The sequence below is a fragment of the Macaca mulatta genome, chromosome 1 (genome assembly GCF_049350105.2).
Source record: "Macaca mulatta isolate MMU2019108-1 chromosome 1, T2T-MMU8v2.0, whole genome shotgun sequence".
Classification (NCBI taxonomy): Eukaryota; Metazoa; Chordata; class Mammalia; order Primates; family Cercopithecidae; genus Macaca; species Macaca mulatta.
The window spans coordinates 131,511,248-131,528,737 of NC_133406.1; the positions used below are offsets into that span (position 1 = coordinate 131,511,248).

The following is a 17,490-nucleotide window of genomic DNA, read 5'->3' on the forward strand; positions in this document are numbered from 1 at the left end:
CACTAAAATCTATTCCAGATGGGTGAGTTACCTGTAAAAAATAGAATGAATCTATCAAAATGTTCTAGAAGAAACCATGCGTGAATTTATAATCCTGGAGTGTGGAAGGTATTTCTAAGCAGCATGTGAAATTCAGAAGTTAAAATGGAAAAGTGATGGATTTATCTACGTAAAAATTAAAAATGGGCCAAGCGCGGTGGCTCACGCCTGTAATCCCAGCACTTTGGGAGGCCCAGGCGGGTGGATCACGAGGTCAGGAGATCGAGACCATCCTGGCTAACATAGTGAAACCCTGTCTCTACTAAAAATACACTAACAAAAAGCAAAAAAAAAAAAACAAAAGACAAACAAAAAAAAACATTAGCCGGGCATGGTGGCAGGCGCCCGTAGTCCCAGCTATTCGGGAGGCTGAGGCAGAAGAATGGTGTGAACCTGGGAGGGGGAGCTTGCAGTGCGCTGAGATTGCGCCACTGTACTCCAGCCTGGGTGACAGAGCGAGACTCCATCTCAAAAAAAAAAAAAAAAATTAAAAATGGGTATCTGTCAATATTTAAATGCACAAATCCCTTGACCACTGCTAGGAATTTACATTATGGAAATGTCTGTGTAAGTCTGCAAAGGTATGTACCCAAACAATGCAGCATTATTTGTAAGAGGAAAACTCTGAATCAATACAACTATGGTCTGCTGTATGACAGAACACTATGAGGTCAAGTAAAAGAATAGATTTGAAACAAAGATGTTCCCTTTGTTTAACAAAACACATCTGCAGACATATATTATCTAACCCTACACAGAGATTACATTATTTTTGAAAAAGTCATTAGGAGATATCTTGGTGGGAGTATTACGGTAGATTCCTTTTCTTCTTTGTTACTCTAGAACTTTTAAAATTTCTAACTTTCCCCTCTCCCCTACAGAAAAAACAAACCAGAATAATTTTTTAAATTCTGTATTTATTTTCTCTTAGAATGTTCATGATTTTTGGTTTTCTAATTTAAACATACATGATTTCAAAATTATATAAAATTGTGTTCTTTAGAAGTATGTGGCAAAATAGTATACACTGTGAAATCACTCCATTTCTATTAATGACTAAATTATTTTGCACATAAAACAAACTGAATTTTAGTTGAAAGAAAAACTACACTTAGAGGAAACAATTCTATCATACATACACATTTACAGTTTTTACTTTTACAATCTCTTTATTTAAAATCATTCTTTCCCAAAAAACTATACTTTAGCATGAGATGTTTAGATGTAAGTATCCAATGGGTAATTAGTATGTACACAGGTGGTTGTGAGAAATTACCCACAACTCTAATATATTCTGCTTCAAAGGTGAAAAAATTTCCTTTTAGAAAGCATTTTAACATTTCTTCTCATCATCTACAAAGCAGCAGCAATATTTAAATTATCAAAAATGACAAATCCAGTAATACATAATCATAAACAGTTCCTTAAGAAATATATTTGAAAAGCCATTATTCCATAAAATATTTACATTGTTTAAATTACATGACAGCAACATTTTCTTTCTATTTTAGTTCAACATATTAGTAAGAATCTCTAAACCCTCCAAAAAGAAAAGCTATTCATCCTTAATAAAGGAGAGTTTATCCTTGGGTTTATTCAGCATCTTTATATCATCCAACAGCTTTTTGGGTGTTAAAATATGTGTAGAACCTGGTAGGAGAAAAGAGAATTTTTCAGAGGCCAGCAGTTAAATCAGTTTTCCTTCGCTTAATATGTGTTGTCCTTCAAGTATGTAAAGTGCAGTAGCCTGGCGCAATGTAACAAAATTTCTCTAAGACATCTTCCTGAAATCTGCCTACACTGCAATATTTCAATCCTTCTTCACCATTGAGCATGCTCAGTAACTGTGCAGAAACAGTGGCCATTCCTAGTGCTCTGTCTACTTTGTGCTAGACACTGGCACACTGAAGAGCAAAACTGGGGATTACCCTATCCTTAGCACTACAACAGTTATTGTTCGATAATAGAGACCCACTAAGCAGTGCTGCAGGTCAAGGCTTAACACACAGATCCAGCACCTCCATGGGTCAGGAGAGTTTACCTATCATTGGCTTTGACTGAAATTCTTATTTTTAAATTTTTTGTAGAGACGGGAGTTTTGCTTTATTGCCCAGGCTGATTTCAAACTCCTGGCCTCAAGTGACCCTTCTGCCTCGGCTTCCCAAAGTGCTGGAATTACAGGCCTGAGCCACTAGCCTGGCCTGAAATTCTTAAAACTTAATTCCACACAGGCCTTGCCAATGTCATGTCCATAGCCACAAAAAATTCAAAACATTTTTTAAGTAGAAATGTATTTGTACATCAAAAACTATTTAATAGTTAAACAAATGTATAGAACATACTATTTTAAAGGAGCAAGCACCTTTTCCTCAAATAAGCATGTTTGAAAATAAAACTATCAAAAAGTCAACCAGGAAAAAAAACCCAACACACATCAGATAAACCACATTCTATGGTTAACAATTTTTTTGCATTAAATTTTGTCTCAAATGTATAACACGAGATAACATTTTACATGTATACTTTTGCATTTAGAGTTTGTGTTTAAAAACAGAAAAGAAGAAAACAAAAGTCTTACCAATAATAACTTCACAGGATTTATGTGCCTGAGAAACTTCATAAGCACAACGCATTTCAGAGTATGTAATCCCTCCAATTACAAAAACAATCAGCTTTGACCCATTTTTTCGGTCTTCTAAATAATTAGCTCTGGGTTTCTGGCGAGCACTAAAAAGTAATTTAAAAAAAAAGTAAACATGTTATAAATATTTCCAAAGCCATAATACTTGTAGACTTAAAAAGCCTAACTTAACCAAACTTAAACTTGCTACCAATTACATTGATTTTTTTTTTTTTTTTTTTTAATTTGAGACAGTCTCACTTTGTAGCCCAGGCTGGAGTGCAGTGGAGTGATCTTGGTTCACTGCAACCTCTGCCTCCCGGGTAATGGTTCAAGCAATTCTCCTGTCTCAGCCTCCCAAGTAGCTGGGATTACAGGCACATGCCACCATGCCCAGCTAATTTTGTATTTTTAGTAGAGACAGCATTTCACCATGTTGGCCAGGCTGGTCTTGAACTCCTGACCTTGTGATCTGCCCACCTCCCCAAAGTGTTGGGATTACAGGCGTGAGCCACCGTGCCTGGCCCAATTACATTGATTTTTAAGGAAATGACTTAACCATAGTATGACTAAAGCACCAAGAGTTAAGTAGAACAGCCACATTTCAAGAACAATTTTAACAAATTGTGCATAATCTGGCTGGGCATTTTAACCTATAGAGTAGAGCTAACACCCTCCCTTATTATTTCATAAGAAGAAATAATATACCTGAGAAGTCTGCAGCTTCTTGAAATTAAAAATTAGTGGCACTGAAAAAGGAAAAGGTTTTGAAGATGTGAAGGGGAAAGGGGCAAGTATTACTTTGGAACTGATGTGTATTCGATTGTTCCTTGCTGGAATGGAATTCAGGAACCTATGATGGTAGGAGGTCGGCTGTTAAGAATTAGACCTGGGTTTCTATTTTCATTCTGCTTGTTTTTGATTCAGTATGACTTTCAGCAAGTTACTTAACTTCTCTCTAAACCTTAAAGGCTGTTACAAGGATGAAATGAAACAATGTACAGAACACACTAAGTACAGAATCTGGTGTTAGGTAAATACTCAATAAACAGTAGTCATTACTTTTACCATTCCTCCTCCAGATTGCTGTAGATCCCCAGGGTCCCATATAGTAGCCACTAGCCACATGAGGCTATTTAAATTTAAATTAGTTAAAATTAAATGAAATAAGAAATTCAGTTCTTCATCCATACTTAGCCACATATCCAGTACCCAATAGCAACATGTAGCCAGTGGCTGTCATACTGGACAGTGCCAATATAGAACCTTTCTATCACTGCAGAAAGTTCTATTGGCTAGCATTGCTCTAGATCATAGGAATTACTTTTTTTGTTCACAGGCTCCACTGGTAAAAATTTTTAGCTTTTATTTGAAAAGTAAATATTTCAAAATAAACACATCCATTTATAAACAAATATTTTAACGTGTAAATGACATATATGTACCAGTATATATTAGCAAAACTTAATTTCTTCTTTTTTAGGTAAAAGTAAGTACCCAATGGTTCATTTTGTTACCTACTTTGAGAGTCACTGTTCTGGGTGACCTAGAACGCCTTGCAATATAGGATCTCATAGCAAATTTTTGTTTTGTTAGAGATGGGGTCTTGCTATGTTGCCTAGGCTACAGTGCAGCAGCTGCGGACCAGCACCATCATAGGACACCACAGCCTCGAACTCTTAGGCTCAAGCAATCCTCCCACCTCAGCCTCAAGTAGCTGGACTTACAGGTGTGCACCACTGCACCCAGCCCCACAGCAAACTTTTAATAATGTTCTTGGCTGGGTGTGGTGGCTCACGTCTGTAATCCCAGCACTTTGGGAGGCTGAGGTGGGCGGATCACGAGGTCAAGAGATCGAGACCATCCTGGCCAACAAGGTGAAACCCCATCTCTACTAAAAATACAAAAATTAGCTGGGCATGGTGGCGCATGCCTGTAGTCCCAGTTACTCAGGAGACCGAGGCAGGAGAATCGCCTGAACCTGGGAGGCGGAGGTTGCAGTGAGCCAAGATCACGCATCGCACTCCAGCCTGGGTGACAGAGCAAGACTCTGTCTCAAAAAAAAAAATTCTTAATCTAGCCTTTCAGATGATTGCTTCCATTCATTACCTTAAAGAATGAGGTAGTGAACAACAGGAAACAAATTTTAAAAATTAAAATTTTCCCTCCCCTTTGAAAGATGAAACAGGAACAAGACCCACTCTTGTTCCCATACAAAGTCAAGGACATATTAAAAACATAACTTTGGCTTAAAAACTGTTTCAACAGACAGAAATAGAGTCAGAAGGCAAACGAAAAGGAGACAACACTGCTCAAAACAATTCTAATAGTTTCTAAGCTTCTGAATAGCAATTTTAGAGCAATGGGATTATATTTAATTTGTTTCACATATGTATGAAGACTGAGAGATATAAAGATAATTAAATCCCTAGATCCTGAAAACTTCCCTCTAAATAGCACCAAGGAGCACTGATTAAGAGCAAACATGTTTTTAAAGCATAGCTGACAGTAAATAAGTCAGAGAAATCTCCAGGGGCTATTGGTAAAAAGGAAGCTAAATACTAGAATGGTAAACTGAGTTGAGGCTTGGTCTGCCTTGTGGAGTATTTTCCGATCTTAGCAAACAAGGGGCTGACCCCTCGGTACTGTGCAAGGTAGAGACTGGGAGCTGACACCCGGCATAAGGTCAGGACACCCTCCAAGGCAAGGGGAGATGCAAGGAAGCTTCTCCCCTGATAATTTAGCCACAGGCCTGTCACATAGAGTCTTAGGTGTTAATTATACTACCTTCCTGGTCTGAGGAAACCCAGACTGAGAAATTAACACAAAAAGAAAAAACCTCTAATCTGGTAAAAGCACATGCAAAACCTGCCTGAAGGGACCCGCTCTCAGTGCTGGCTACCAAAATAAACTCAACATTCAAAAGTACAAAACACATTTGGAAATAAGTAACTATGAGTCTGCAGAAATAAAAGACAGCAGAACTGAACCCAAAGAGTGTAAAACAGTGAAATTATTAGATATAGACTACAAATTAGGTATGTTTAATATGACAACAGACAATAAAGTAGGATAGAAAGTATGACAAAATAAGAAATAACAAAAAGTCCAAGCATGTTTAAAAAAGAAATGTGAGAACTTCTAAAACGGAAAAATAAAGTCACTGAAAATACAAAAAGAAAAAACAGCTTATACAGACGAGACACAGGGTAAGAGAGACCTAAAGAACTGAAAACTAAATCTGAAGAAAAATTTCTAGAATGAAACACCAGCAGAAGAAATAAAAAAGTATAAGAGATTAAGAGACATTATGACAGAATATGTTCCAACAAAACCAAGACTACGTAAGTGGCAATATTTGAAGAATTTATGAAAGATGTAAATCCTCAGATTCAGGAAACAAATGAATCCCAAAGAAAGAAACAAAAATAAATCCTCAGATACACATAGCACAGGGAATACACAGAACCAAGGACGAAAAACAACCAGAGAAAAAAGGCTAATTATTCACCAAGGTACAAGAGTGACAGAAAACACGACCCCTCCACCTTCCCAAGGGCTAAAGTAGAACCCTGGAAACAGCAGAATATTTTCTACAAGTGTTGACTGAACATACCTCAGCTCTTAGAAATTCATAGCTGGCTAAGAACAACGACCAAATGAAGGAACGAACAAAACTGTAGACTACCACCACTGGCCAGGTGCAGTGGCACACACCTGTAATCCCAGCACTTTGGGAGCTGAGGTGGGTGGATCACAAGGTCAGGAATTTGAGACCAGCTTGGTCAACATGGTGAAACCCCATCTCTACTAAAAATAGAAAAATCAGCCAGGTGTGGTGGTGCACACCTGTAATCCCAGCTAGTCAGGAGGTTGAGACACGAGAACTGCTTGCGCCCGGGAGGCAGAGGTTGTAGTAAGCTGAGATGGCGCCACCACACTCCAGCCTGGGCAACAGAGCAAGACTCTGTCTTGGAAAAAAATAAAAAAGACTACCACCAACAGACCCACATGAAAGGATACACTTCAGAAAGAAACTGAGCCCACACAAAAGGGGTGGTGGGTGATTTAACAGGTTCACATGCACATACAACTGAATTTTAAAAAACCAATAATGCTGCTTAGTAATATGGGGAGTAAAAAAGATACAAAGTGAACAAAAATGAAGTATTATAACATTTAAGGGGTGCATGGTTTACATCCAGTTGGTCTAAGGTTCTTGTATTGTTCAAGAGGAAGGCAGGGATACTCATTAATCTTAGACTTTGTTGAGTCAAATATGTGCAGTAATAAACTGCTACAAGAATATAAATAGATAACATAATCTCCAAACCTTTTGTAGAAAAGGAAAAAATAAAACTAAAGAAAAGTCCTCAGTCCAAGGCAAGCACCCTACCCGGATACACATAAAAGTACAAGAATGCTCACTGCATACTGTTTGTAATTATGCCAGTTTTGAGAGAGCCTAAATTTCTATCACGTGGAAAAGAGATGAATAAATTGCTATACTCATATAACTATATACCAACTAGCAGTGAAAATTTATGCACGTATCAGTCTGGAATGAATTTCACAAACATAATGTGAGGGAAACAAAAAAGCAGACTGCAGGAGGACACACAATATGATACTACATTAAGTTTAAAAACATAATATAGAGAGCACTTGTGGTCATGGCAGAATAAGGTGGTCAGGAGATTCCCCTCTGAGAAAACAAGTATATACATGTATGAAATTGTGGGGGGAAACAAAACAAAACAAAACAAAACAAAACATTTCAGGTTAACTGGAAACCATAGGTAGACAACAAATTGAGAAGCATTTAATCTTGAATATCTGCTAACGTATCTGGTAAGAATGGTGGTGGTGAATATGTAACCTTCTATCCTGGGCTGCATCTAACCCTCACTGCTCTCCCAGCTCAGTCAGAGAAAAATTATAGCTTTACTGCAAAATTGGTGGAAGACTTGATTCAAGGTGGGACAGTGAGGCGAGTACAAAATCCTGCAACTTTGCTAGGTGTGGTCTCAACTTAGGATGGGCAGCCAATCAGGAACAAACAAACAAACAAACAAATAAATAAATAATTTGAGGCGGAGTTTCACTCTGTCACTTGGGCTGGAGTGCAGTGTCGTGATCTTGCTTACTGCAACCTCTGCCTCCCAGGTTCAAGCGATTCTCCTGCCTCAGCCTCCTGAGTAGCTGGGATTACAGGAGTGTGCCACCATGTCCGGCTAATTTTTGTATTTTTAGTAGAGATGGGGTTTCACCATGTTGGTCAGGCTTGTCTTGAACTCCTAACCTCAAGTGATCCGCCCGCCTTGGCCTCCCAAAGTGCTGGGATTACAGACATGAGCTACTTTGCCTGGCCAGGTACAAATTTAATAAGGAAATCCCAGAAGTAAAGAAGCCAAAGATAAGCTCTCTGCACATTATTAATGGACTGCTAAACTATGCATGTGTGGGGAAAACCTGAGAAAGTCCAGGAAAAAAAACGAGGGAAAAAAGGGCTGGGTGCAGTGTTTCATATCTGTAATCCCAGTGCTTTGGGAGGCTGAGGCAGGAAGATCGCTTGAGCCCAGGAGTTCAAGACCAGCCTGGGCAACACAGTGAGACCCTGCCTCTACAAGACATTTAAAAAATTAGCTGGGTGTGGTGGCACATATCTAGAACCCTAGCTGCCTGGGAGGCTGAGGTGGGAGGCTCACCGGAGCCCATGAGTTTGAGTTTATAATAAGCTACGATCATGCCCCTACACTCCTTCACTCCAGTGTGGGCAACAGAGAAAGACCCTGCCTCTATTTAAAAAAAAAAAAAAAAAAAAAATTAAAAAAAGGGAAGGAGACTTAAGAACTGCCTATTTTGGAATGCAACCCCTAACCCCACACTCAGCTTGATCAGTAGAGGATGGAAGCCAAACAGGCTTGAAGTGTCTGAACAGATAACTGATTGACCTCTAAACTACACAGACATAGGGGCAACCACTAGAAGCTAAGACAAAAAATTAAAATTTTAAAAACTCAACAAGGACATCAGTGGCTACAAGAGAGCAAGAGAGAAAGATTCCATAGTTTAAGTCCACACAAATTACTAAAACAATTTGGAGTTGCTATAATACATTATCGAAAAGGTCCAATTTTCAACCAAAAATTAGTATACAAAGAAACAGGAATGTGTGACTCATACTTCGGGGAAAAAAAAGACATTCAATAGGAATTAATCCTGAGTAGACTCAGGGACTTCCAAGCAGTTACAAATATGATCAAAGAATTAAAAAGAAAAATATGCTAACAAGTTAACAGGGAATCTCAACAGTCAGAAATGGAAATAAAAAAAATCAAATGGAAATTCTACATGTGAAAAGTACAATAACAAATTTTAAAAAGATGAAAGAAAAGAGAGCCTCAGTAACTCACAGGACAATGTTAAACCCTCCAACTTGTGTGTAACAGGAGTTTCAGAAGGAGAGGAAGGAGAGGAGAGACAAAGGGGAAGAAAAAAATTTGAAAAAAATAATGCCTGAAAACTTCCCAAATTTGATGAAAATTATTAACTTGCATATTTAAGAATCTCAACAATCCTCAGGTAGAATAAACACAGAGAACTACACCTAGACACAACACAGTTAAACGGCTGAAAGCCAAAGATCAAGAGAAAATCCTGCAAGATATAACTCAAGACACTGTTTAGGATACAAACATATGTAGAAAAAGTATAAAGACATACAGGCAATAAACACCAAATTCAGGACAGAAAATAAAGGGAGAATAATAAAACCAGAGTGTGATATACAGGAAGCTTGAATTATACTTATAATGATTTAGTTAATAAACTGGGCACTGGGCATAAGGGTATGCATTGTAACATTCTCTATCTTTCTAAATGTTTAAAGTACCTCAACACAAAAATAGTTATCAAAAAGGATTAAGGTCTCTGCTATGTGAAGGAAGAGGAGGTGGGGAAGGAAATACTTACTGTTTCATGAAAATATTTTTTATAATAAAGTACATAAAGTACATTTTCATATTGCTTATCTGGATTCATTTAAAACAATTAAAAAAAAATACAGGATTGTATACTTGAAAGAAAGTTGCCAAACATGAGTTATCTGTGTACCATTTTAAGTTATTAGTCTGTAGAATGAAAATTTCATTGATTTTCACTTATAGATTTTACCTTACAGCTCCTGAACCATTCCATACTGCTGGACACTGGGAACAATACGGCCATTCTTTTGAATCTAATCTATTATCAATAGCATCCTAGGGAAGGAAAGAGTTAATTCCATCAATAAAATTGTAAATTGCAGGACTTTGTTTGGCATAAAGGTCAAAACTTGCATTTGCAATTGAGGAACCTTAGACATATTTAGTATAAGATTAGCCTTTTCTTTGAAACTCGCAAATCTTATTTGCTTCAAAATTAGTGAAATCATTTACCGATTAAAGCAATATTTGCTGCATGACTCCCTTTCTTCATTTGGAGGGTCCCCATGCTGTTACAAGGATTTCAGGCACCTTATCAGAGCTTTTAGTTCTATGGTGCCAGGGGTTTCTAATCATTATTCCAGTCCTGACACACTTCTAAAGCTTTGCCCTTCATAGCTACTACTGCTATGGCCTAGGGGTACTCAAGACAATCCAATGGGATATGGGAAGTTTTCCTTTTCATTTTATTAAAATTTTCCCTTTTATCAGTGTTAGATTTTACGATTATATATATGTATATAAATATACTGTAGACATAGATTATATTTTATTACAGTAATGCTTAACTTATAAATCAATAGGTTCATGCTCACATTTCTTTATGGTTAGGTATGCATGAACTGAAAAGTATGGAGACCACTGCTTTACAGCATGGTAGTACAAGTAGTATTAACAAGTGGGCACATGGATTGGGCACAAAGTACTCAGTAGTCCAAGAACATTTCAGTAAGACTGCAAGAAGGGAGGAAATCAAGTTTCAGGAGAAATTCTAAAGGCCTAAGATTGTCATGGATCCAAATGTGTATTTTCTGAATTTAACATGCAAATCCTTGTTAAGGGGTTCAAGAAAGTCATTTCTTATTTTACAAATACTAGCCATGGTAAACTGATCAGGAATATGTTAAAAAAACAAAACAAAACAAACAAACAAACAAAAAGAAACTAGCCGTAAGAAACTACTTAGTTCTACATCATCCTTGTGAGAAAGAAAAAAAAAAACCTTATGTTACAGAAAACAAAGTCTAAATTCTTTAGATTTTTCATATATGTTTAAGCATGTGTGATGACATAAAATTAGCCAAGCAAAACAGAGAAATCATAGTTATGCACTGTACCAAATTGGCTCCCAAAAGAAAGTATAAACTGGTTTAAGTCAAAGGAAAAGGGGAATAAAAACTATATGATCATGACCGAAGAATAAGTGTCATAATTTTATTAAGCTCATAAAGTAATTTTAAAATTAGCTCATTTTGTAATTTCCTGTAATTGAATAATGTTCTCTAAGCATAAACAGTATTAAAGGCATGATTCATCTAACAGCAAACTATAATAAAGTTTACATTTTAATCCAAATATATTTCCAAGAATATTGGCATCTAACACTTTCTAATAGTGGTCCACATACAAATGTTATTTTGTTGAACTTTCATTCAAGTAAATTATATTTACGCCACATACAGTTATTTAAAACAAAGCAGTATTTTTCATAAAGCATATATGTGTTTATTTTTATTTATTTTGAAGCAGTCAGTGGTGTGAGTTTGTCTGAGGTCTTTAAGAAAAGAATCTTCAGCTGGGCGCAGTGACTCACCTGTAATCCCAGCACTTTGGGAGCCCAAGGTGGGCAGATCATGAGGTCAGGAGTACAAGATCAGCCTGGCCAACATAGTGAAACCCTGTCTCCACTAAAAATCCAAAAATTAGTCAGGTATGGTGGCGTGTGCCTGTAGTCCCAGCTACTTGGGAGGCTGAGGCAAGAGAATTGCTTGAACCTAGGAGGCGGAGGTTGCAGTGAGCCAAGACTGTGCCACTGCACTCCAGGCTGAGTGACAGAGTGAGACTCCGTCTCAAAAAAAAAAAAAGAATCTTCAGGTTTCCTCTCCTCCCTTGACCCCAGATACAGGCTTTTTTGTAAAGCCTCCAACCACTGCAGAAACTTCCTGCCCAATACATATACTCAGACCGACACAAACTACAAAAAGTAAAGAATACTCTAAAGAGGGCACTCAGGTAGAAAAAAAGAATTTAATGATTTTTACCTCCATAATATCTTTGATAAAAGGTGTCCATCGAGAGAGCTGAAAAGTTTCTTCTGCAGACCGATCCTTTCTTAATGGTTTTCCTTGTTGAGACTAATACAATAAGAGGAAAAAATTAAAAACCAGTAATTCTATTCAAATATAATACTCTTATGTTTCCTAACAAAGATATTTAATTTACCGGTAAATACTATATTGTATTTGACTTAAAACTAAGAGTGGAGATGTCTACTTTAAAAAATCTGAGTGTGGTCACATAACTCCACTAAACAGTATTTTGTGCTTTAATGCTAAAATTTATTTATAATCATATCAGAACATATGTCTATTAAAATAAAAGTATTATAAAACTTGATGGCTGTAGTCCCAGCTACTTGGGAGGCTGAGGCAGGAGAATGGCATGAACCTGTAAGGCAGAACTTGCAGTAAGCCGAGATCGAGCCACTGCACTCCAGCCTGGGCAACAGAGCGAGACTTGTCTCAGAAAAGAAAAAAAAAAAATAGTTGATGGGGCCAGATGCAGTGGCTCACACCTGTAATCCCAGCACTTTGGGAGGCCGAGGCGGGCAGATCACCTGATACAGTTCGAGACCAACCTGGTCAACAGGGTGAAACCCTGTCTCTACTAAAAATACAAAAATTAGCTGGGCGCGGATGGCAGGTGCCTATAATCCCAGGTGGGAAGCTGAGGCAGGAAAATTGCTTGAACCTGGGAGGCAGAGGTTGCAGTGAGCCGAGGTCACGCCACTGCACTTCAGCCTGTGTCACAGAGAGAGCCTCTCTCTCAAAAAAAAAAAAAAAAAAAAAAAATTCATGGGAAACAGTGAGATTCTAAATAGAGTCCTTCCAAATTTGACTTTGAATCCTTTTTTTTTTTTTTTTTTTTTTTTTTTTTAAAGAGACAGAGTCTCGCTTTGGGCTGGAGTACAGTGGTATGATTTTGGCTCACTGCAGCCTTGACCTCCTGGGCTTGCGAGATCCTCAGCCTCCTGAGTAGCTGGGACTACAGGTACACACCAACACACCTGGCTATTTTTTTGTTTTTTGTAGAGGCAAGGTCTCACTATGATGCCCAGGCTGGTCTCAAACTCCTGGGCTCAAGTAATCCTCCTGCCTCAGCATCTCCCAAAGTGTTCGGATTACAGGTGTGAGCCACCATACCCAGCAAGCCTAATTTTTTTCCATCAAGAAAATATATACTTATTTTCTGTCATATTATAGTTAAAGGTTACATGTTTAACTAAAATATGACAATTGCTATAAATGAATCATAAAGACAAAAGTATAAGTAGTGAATTATGACAGAAGCTATAAAATACAAATTCACTAGAAAACTGCATTTGCCCAAATTACATATGGAAAAGAGAACAAAATCTTTAATTGCTTATTTATTCAAAATCTATAGAGTGAACTTAAGAAGACTGTCCACATGAACACCCACATAAAAAAAAACACAGTTAATACAAACAACTATACATACATACATACATATATAAAGTATACACACACGTAAGACTTCTTACTTGGGGAACAATGGGAACACCAAGGTAACTCCAGTTACGAATCATGTCACTCTCATTTTCTATCTTTACATTCTGGATCAACCTGTCCAAATTTTCTTCCGTAGTTCCTTAAATAGGTAAAAATATGAGTGCACAATCACATAATTGCTACCAAAGTAATTTCAAGGCTTTAGGTAGTACCCATGAATGAAGCTTTTAAAATAAAAACAGTTAAGTTATATCTCCTTCAGCCTTCTCTCAATTTCATATTTTCCCTTTTATCTTAACCAAGTTCAGCAACTCTTTCAGTTTTCAAAGATTCTTTTATGATCAATAGTAAAACACTCATTAAAAAGTGATTATATCCATTACCATTAATACTGAAGATATAAAGTAGAATTGCTCTTATTTTATCACAATTATCATGATTTTTGTTGAGGAGAACTGGAAGGAGTACTCGCATGGAATCCTTCACCTTCTGTCCTTCTGCATCAGTTCCAAGTGCCAGGTCCTTAATGAAAATAAAATACTGTCAGTGATCTATAATCGAAATTCATTTTTTAGTTAAAAACATCTATTACTGGCCAGGTGCGGTGGCTCATGCCTGTAATCCCAGCACTTTGGGAGGCCAAGGCGGATCACCTGAGGTCAGGAGTTGGAGACCAGCCTGGCCAACATGGTGAAACCCTATCTGTACTAAAAATACAAAAAATTAGCCGGGCGTGGTGTCAGGTGCCTGTAATCCCAGCTACTCGAGAGGCTGAGGCAGGAGAATCATTTGAACCTGGGAGGCGGAGGTTGCAGCGAGCCGAGATAGGGCCATTGCACTCTAGCCTGGGCAACAAGAGCGAAACTCTGTCTCAAAAAAACAAAAAACAAAAAACAAATAAACAAAATCTATTATTAAATCTTGTCAAATTTTAATGGAACACTGATGACATTACACAAGAAAATATGAACATCACCTTGTAAACTATTGTTTGTACAAAATACAAAAGGTCAAAAAATAAATCAGAGAACACAAAAATCATTAATCTAAACCTATGCTATCCAGTACAGTGGACACTAGCCACATATGACTACTGAGCACTTGAAATGGGATCAGTCTGAATTAAGATGTGCTGTAGGTACAAAACACCGGAAGACTTGAAGTAATATAACGCAAAATTATCTAATTAATAACTTTTTATACTGATTATATGTTGAAATAATATTTTGAATACATCAGGTTGTCAAAGTTTGTTTTTTAAGAGACAGGGTCTTGCCCAGGCTGCCCTCAAACTCCTGGGTTCAAGCAATCCTCCCACCTCAGCCTCCTGAAGAGCTGGGACTATAAGCACACACCACTGCACCCAACTTATTAGTAAAATTAATTGCATTTTTAAATTTTTACCTTTGTTAATATGGCTATTAGAATATTTAAAATTACATGCAGCCTGTATTCTAATAGGGGCAATGTTCTAAACAGTTGAGGCATGATAGAAAAGGCCCCTTGTAAAATGAGCTCTGCAGGCTGCTACACTAAATGCTGTACTGAGAAAGTCCTGCCAACAATGCTACCCTGAAATCATGCTCCCAAAATTTAAATCATTCCATTAAATAAAAAATATATAATATGAGGGACTGTTTACTAAGATACTCTACAGCTACTTGTTAATATTAGTGGGGAATGACATACTAAATACTGCCTAGGTGGTTCCCCTGATAAGAGAGAGTCTGTGATTCTATAAAAACCAACCACTGTATCAAGCAAAAAGTTAGGTTTTAACTTACAAAGTTTATCCTGGAAATTTATTATGAACAGAGGCATTTCTGACTCTGCACATACCTGTTCGGTTTTGCAGAGCTTTTCTATATTAAGCTTGAACTTATTCATGCAATCTTCTGCTAAGTTAAGATGGACAACTTGCTGAAAAACAGAAGAAATCAATCATTTAAAGGATTTTAATGACTTTTGTGCAACTGGTAATATTAAACTTTTGAGACAGGCCTGAAAGAAAGTATGGGCTGAGGTGAAAGAAGGTAACATGTAAGCAAGGGAACAGCTCAAGACAGGAAGCAAATGAGAATGTGATCTACAGGTGATATGGTTTGGCTGTTTCCCCACCCAAATCTCATCTTGAATTGTAGTTCCCATAATCCCCATGTGTCGTGGGAAGGACCTGATGGGAAGTGTTTGGATCATGGGATGATGGGAGTGATTTCCTCCATGCTGTTCTCATAATAGTGAGTTCTCATGAGATCAGATGGTTTTATAAGCATCTGGCATGTGCCCTGCATGTACTTCTCCCTCCTGTGGCTTTGTGAAGAAGATGCCTGGCTTCCCCTTTGCTTTCCGCCATGATTGTAAGTTTCCTGAGGCCTTCTCAGCCATGTGGAACTGTGAGTCAGTTAGACTTCTTTCCTTTATAAATTACCCAGTCTTGGATATTTCCTTATAGCAATGTCAGAAGAGACTAATACAACAGGGGGCAATCAACAGACAGCATAAATGGGATGGAAGTGTTGAATTGTTGAATTTGTGTTGAGTTTGAGAGAAAGTGAGAAAAATACCCAGAAGTTCTTCAAGTTCATATTCTCTTTATCTTTCTAAATGTTTCAAGTATTTTAACACACACAAAAATCATTGGTTGACTAGGGTGCAACATGACAAAAATGTTAAGATTATTCTGATAGTATTTGTAAGGAGCAAAAAAATAGTTTACCTGACTAAACAGCTTAAATGCTCTTAAATCTACTAATATGTAACTATTACTTTAAAGAAACAGGTAGAATAACATCCACTAGTCAATCTACTGCTGAATTTCTTATAAGGTTGATAAATATTACTCTGTTAGGCTATTCAAGACAAAGATATAGACAAGTTTAAGCTGGATTCAGATAAATCTAGGTTATATATGTAGAGAAGTTATGAAGAAGCTTAGATATATGGGATATTTCTCAGACCTATATAGTAAGGTTTTAGAGTACAACTAATACCAAGTATTCCATGAAACCCACTGCTAAACCGAACTACAGAGCTGAATATAAACTAAATATAAACTGAATATAAACTAAAACTAATTAGGTATCTCATATATAATACTGCTTACCTTAGTAATCTGTTTTCGGAAATGGGGCATCTTTTTCATCAGCTGGGTAAGAGCACTAAGTGATGTCTAGGAAAAATCAAACATTTTTTAAGGCAAACCTATGATTCAGTTATTCCATATTACAACTTTGAAATCCTAGAGTTTTACAAATTATCAAATCTAGTTAATTTACTGATTATTTGACAATTTTTTTAAAGAAGAATTTAGGAGGCTTCCAGTTTCACTCACAATAACACAGCTGATATCAACATTACTCTCCCTCCATAAATAAATAAGATTGGACAAATAAATAAAACAAAAGCTTTCGAGTAATAGATAAAAACAGCTCACAGCTGAGACAGCTGAGTGAAGGAAAGCACCAAAGGTGATCCCTACACTCACCCTGCCTTTCCTCTAAAGATGTTTTCCAAACACCACTGAAAGGAAATACAGTTCAAATAGAGAGCAATTATCTCTCTGAGTGCAAACAAAAAAAAGGGAGATAAGAGCTTGGGGCTGTGAGGTAGATTCTGGAAAGCAGGGTGCTAAAGAGAAAGGAGCTAGACAGAACATAACCCAAAAATGGGTAGAGAGATTGTCCTTGAACCCCTAAGCTGCACATGTACAGGGCATAACCCTCAAAGGTATAGTAAAGAACAACTTATGGGTGGCTAAATGTTGGACAGAAATCTCAGAGGGGTCCTAGTGCTAAGAATATACTAGCATCCCCTGATCAAGACAAAGTAAAGAGACCTAAGTGAACATCCTAGACATTCAGTCCTGGGACTATGCCTTAGGACTCAGTGCAAAAGCAAAATAAACTTACCATAACATTGTCTAACATGAAGTTACAACAGAATCACAATTATTCCTCAGCAACTTAACTGCCTGCCAGAACAAAACTCAACATTCTCTGTAGAGAGAGCATCATCTAGAACCTCTGCAATGTATCATCCACTACGTCTAGCACAATAAAACATTAATAGGTGAAACAGGAAAGTGACTGATACT

The 17,490-nt window shown here is 37.3% G+C and overlaps 1 protein-coding gene across 6 annotated transcripts in view; it reads right to left on the minus strand.

Annotated features, from left to right (window-relative positions):
• Nucleotides 1-17,490, minus strand: part of STXBP3 (syntaxin binding protein 3) — a 79,259-nt gene that overhangs the window by 20,035 nt on the left and 41,734 nt on the right. For 4 of the 6 annotated variants that reach the window (XR_013400383.1, XR_013400381.1, XR_013400384.1 and 1 more), the window contains exons 12-18: nt 16,501-16,566; nt 15,237-15,317; nt 13,781-13,919; nt 13,430-13,536; nt 11,907-11,999; nt 9,836-9,921; nt 2,618-2,766 (exon numbers count right to left, since the gene is read on the minus strand). Coding sequence is in view for 3 of the 6 variants with exons in the window: in XM_077952251.1 (XP_077808377.1) it covers nt 2,618-2,766; nt 9,836-9,921; nt 11,907-11,999; nt 13,430-13,536; nt 13,781-13,919; nt 15,237-15,317; nt 16,501-16,566 (721 nt within the window). In the remaining 3 variants the exon portion in view is untranslated. Of the gene's footprint in view, nt 1-1,188; nt 1,690-2,617; nt 2,767-9,835; nt 9,922-11,906; nt 12,000-13,429; nt 13,537-13,780; nt 13,920-15,236; nt 15,318-16,500; nt 16,567-17,490 lie in introns of those variants that run through there. The other 2 variants (XM_077952252.1, XM_015146417.3) reach the window with 1 other exon arrangement.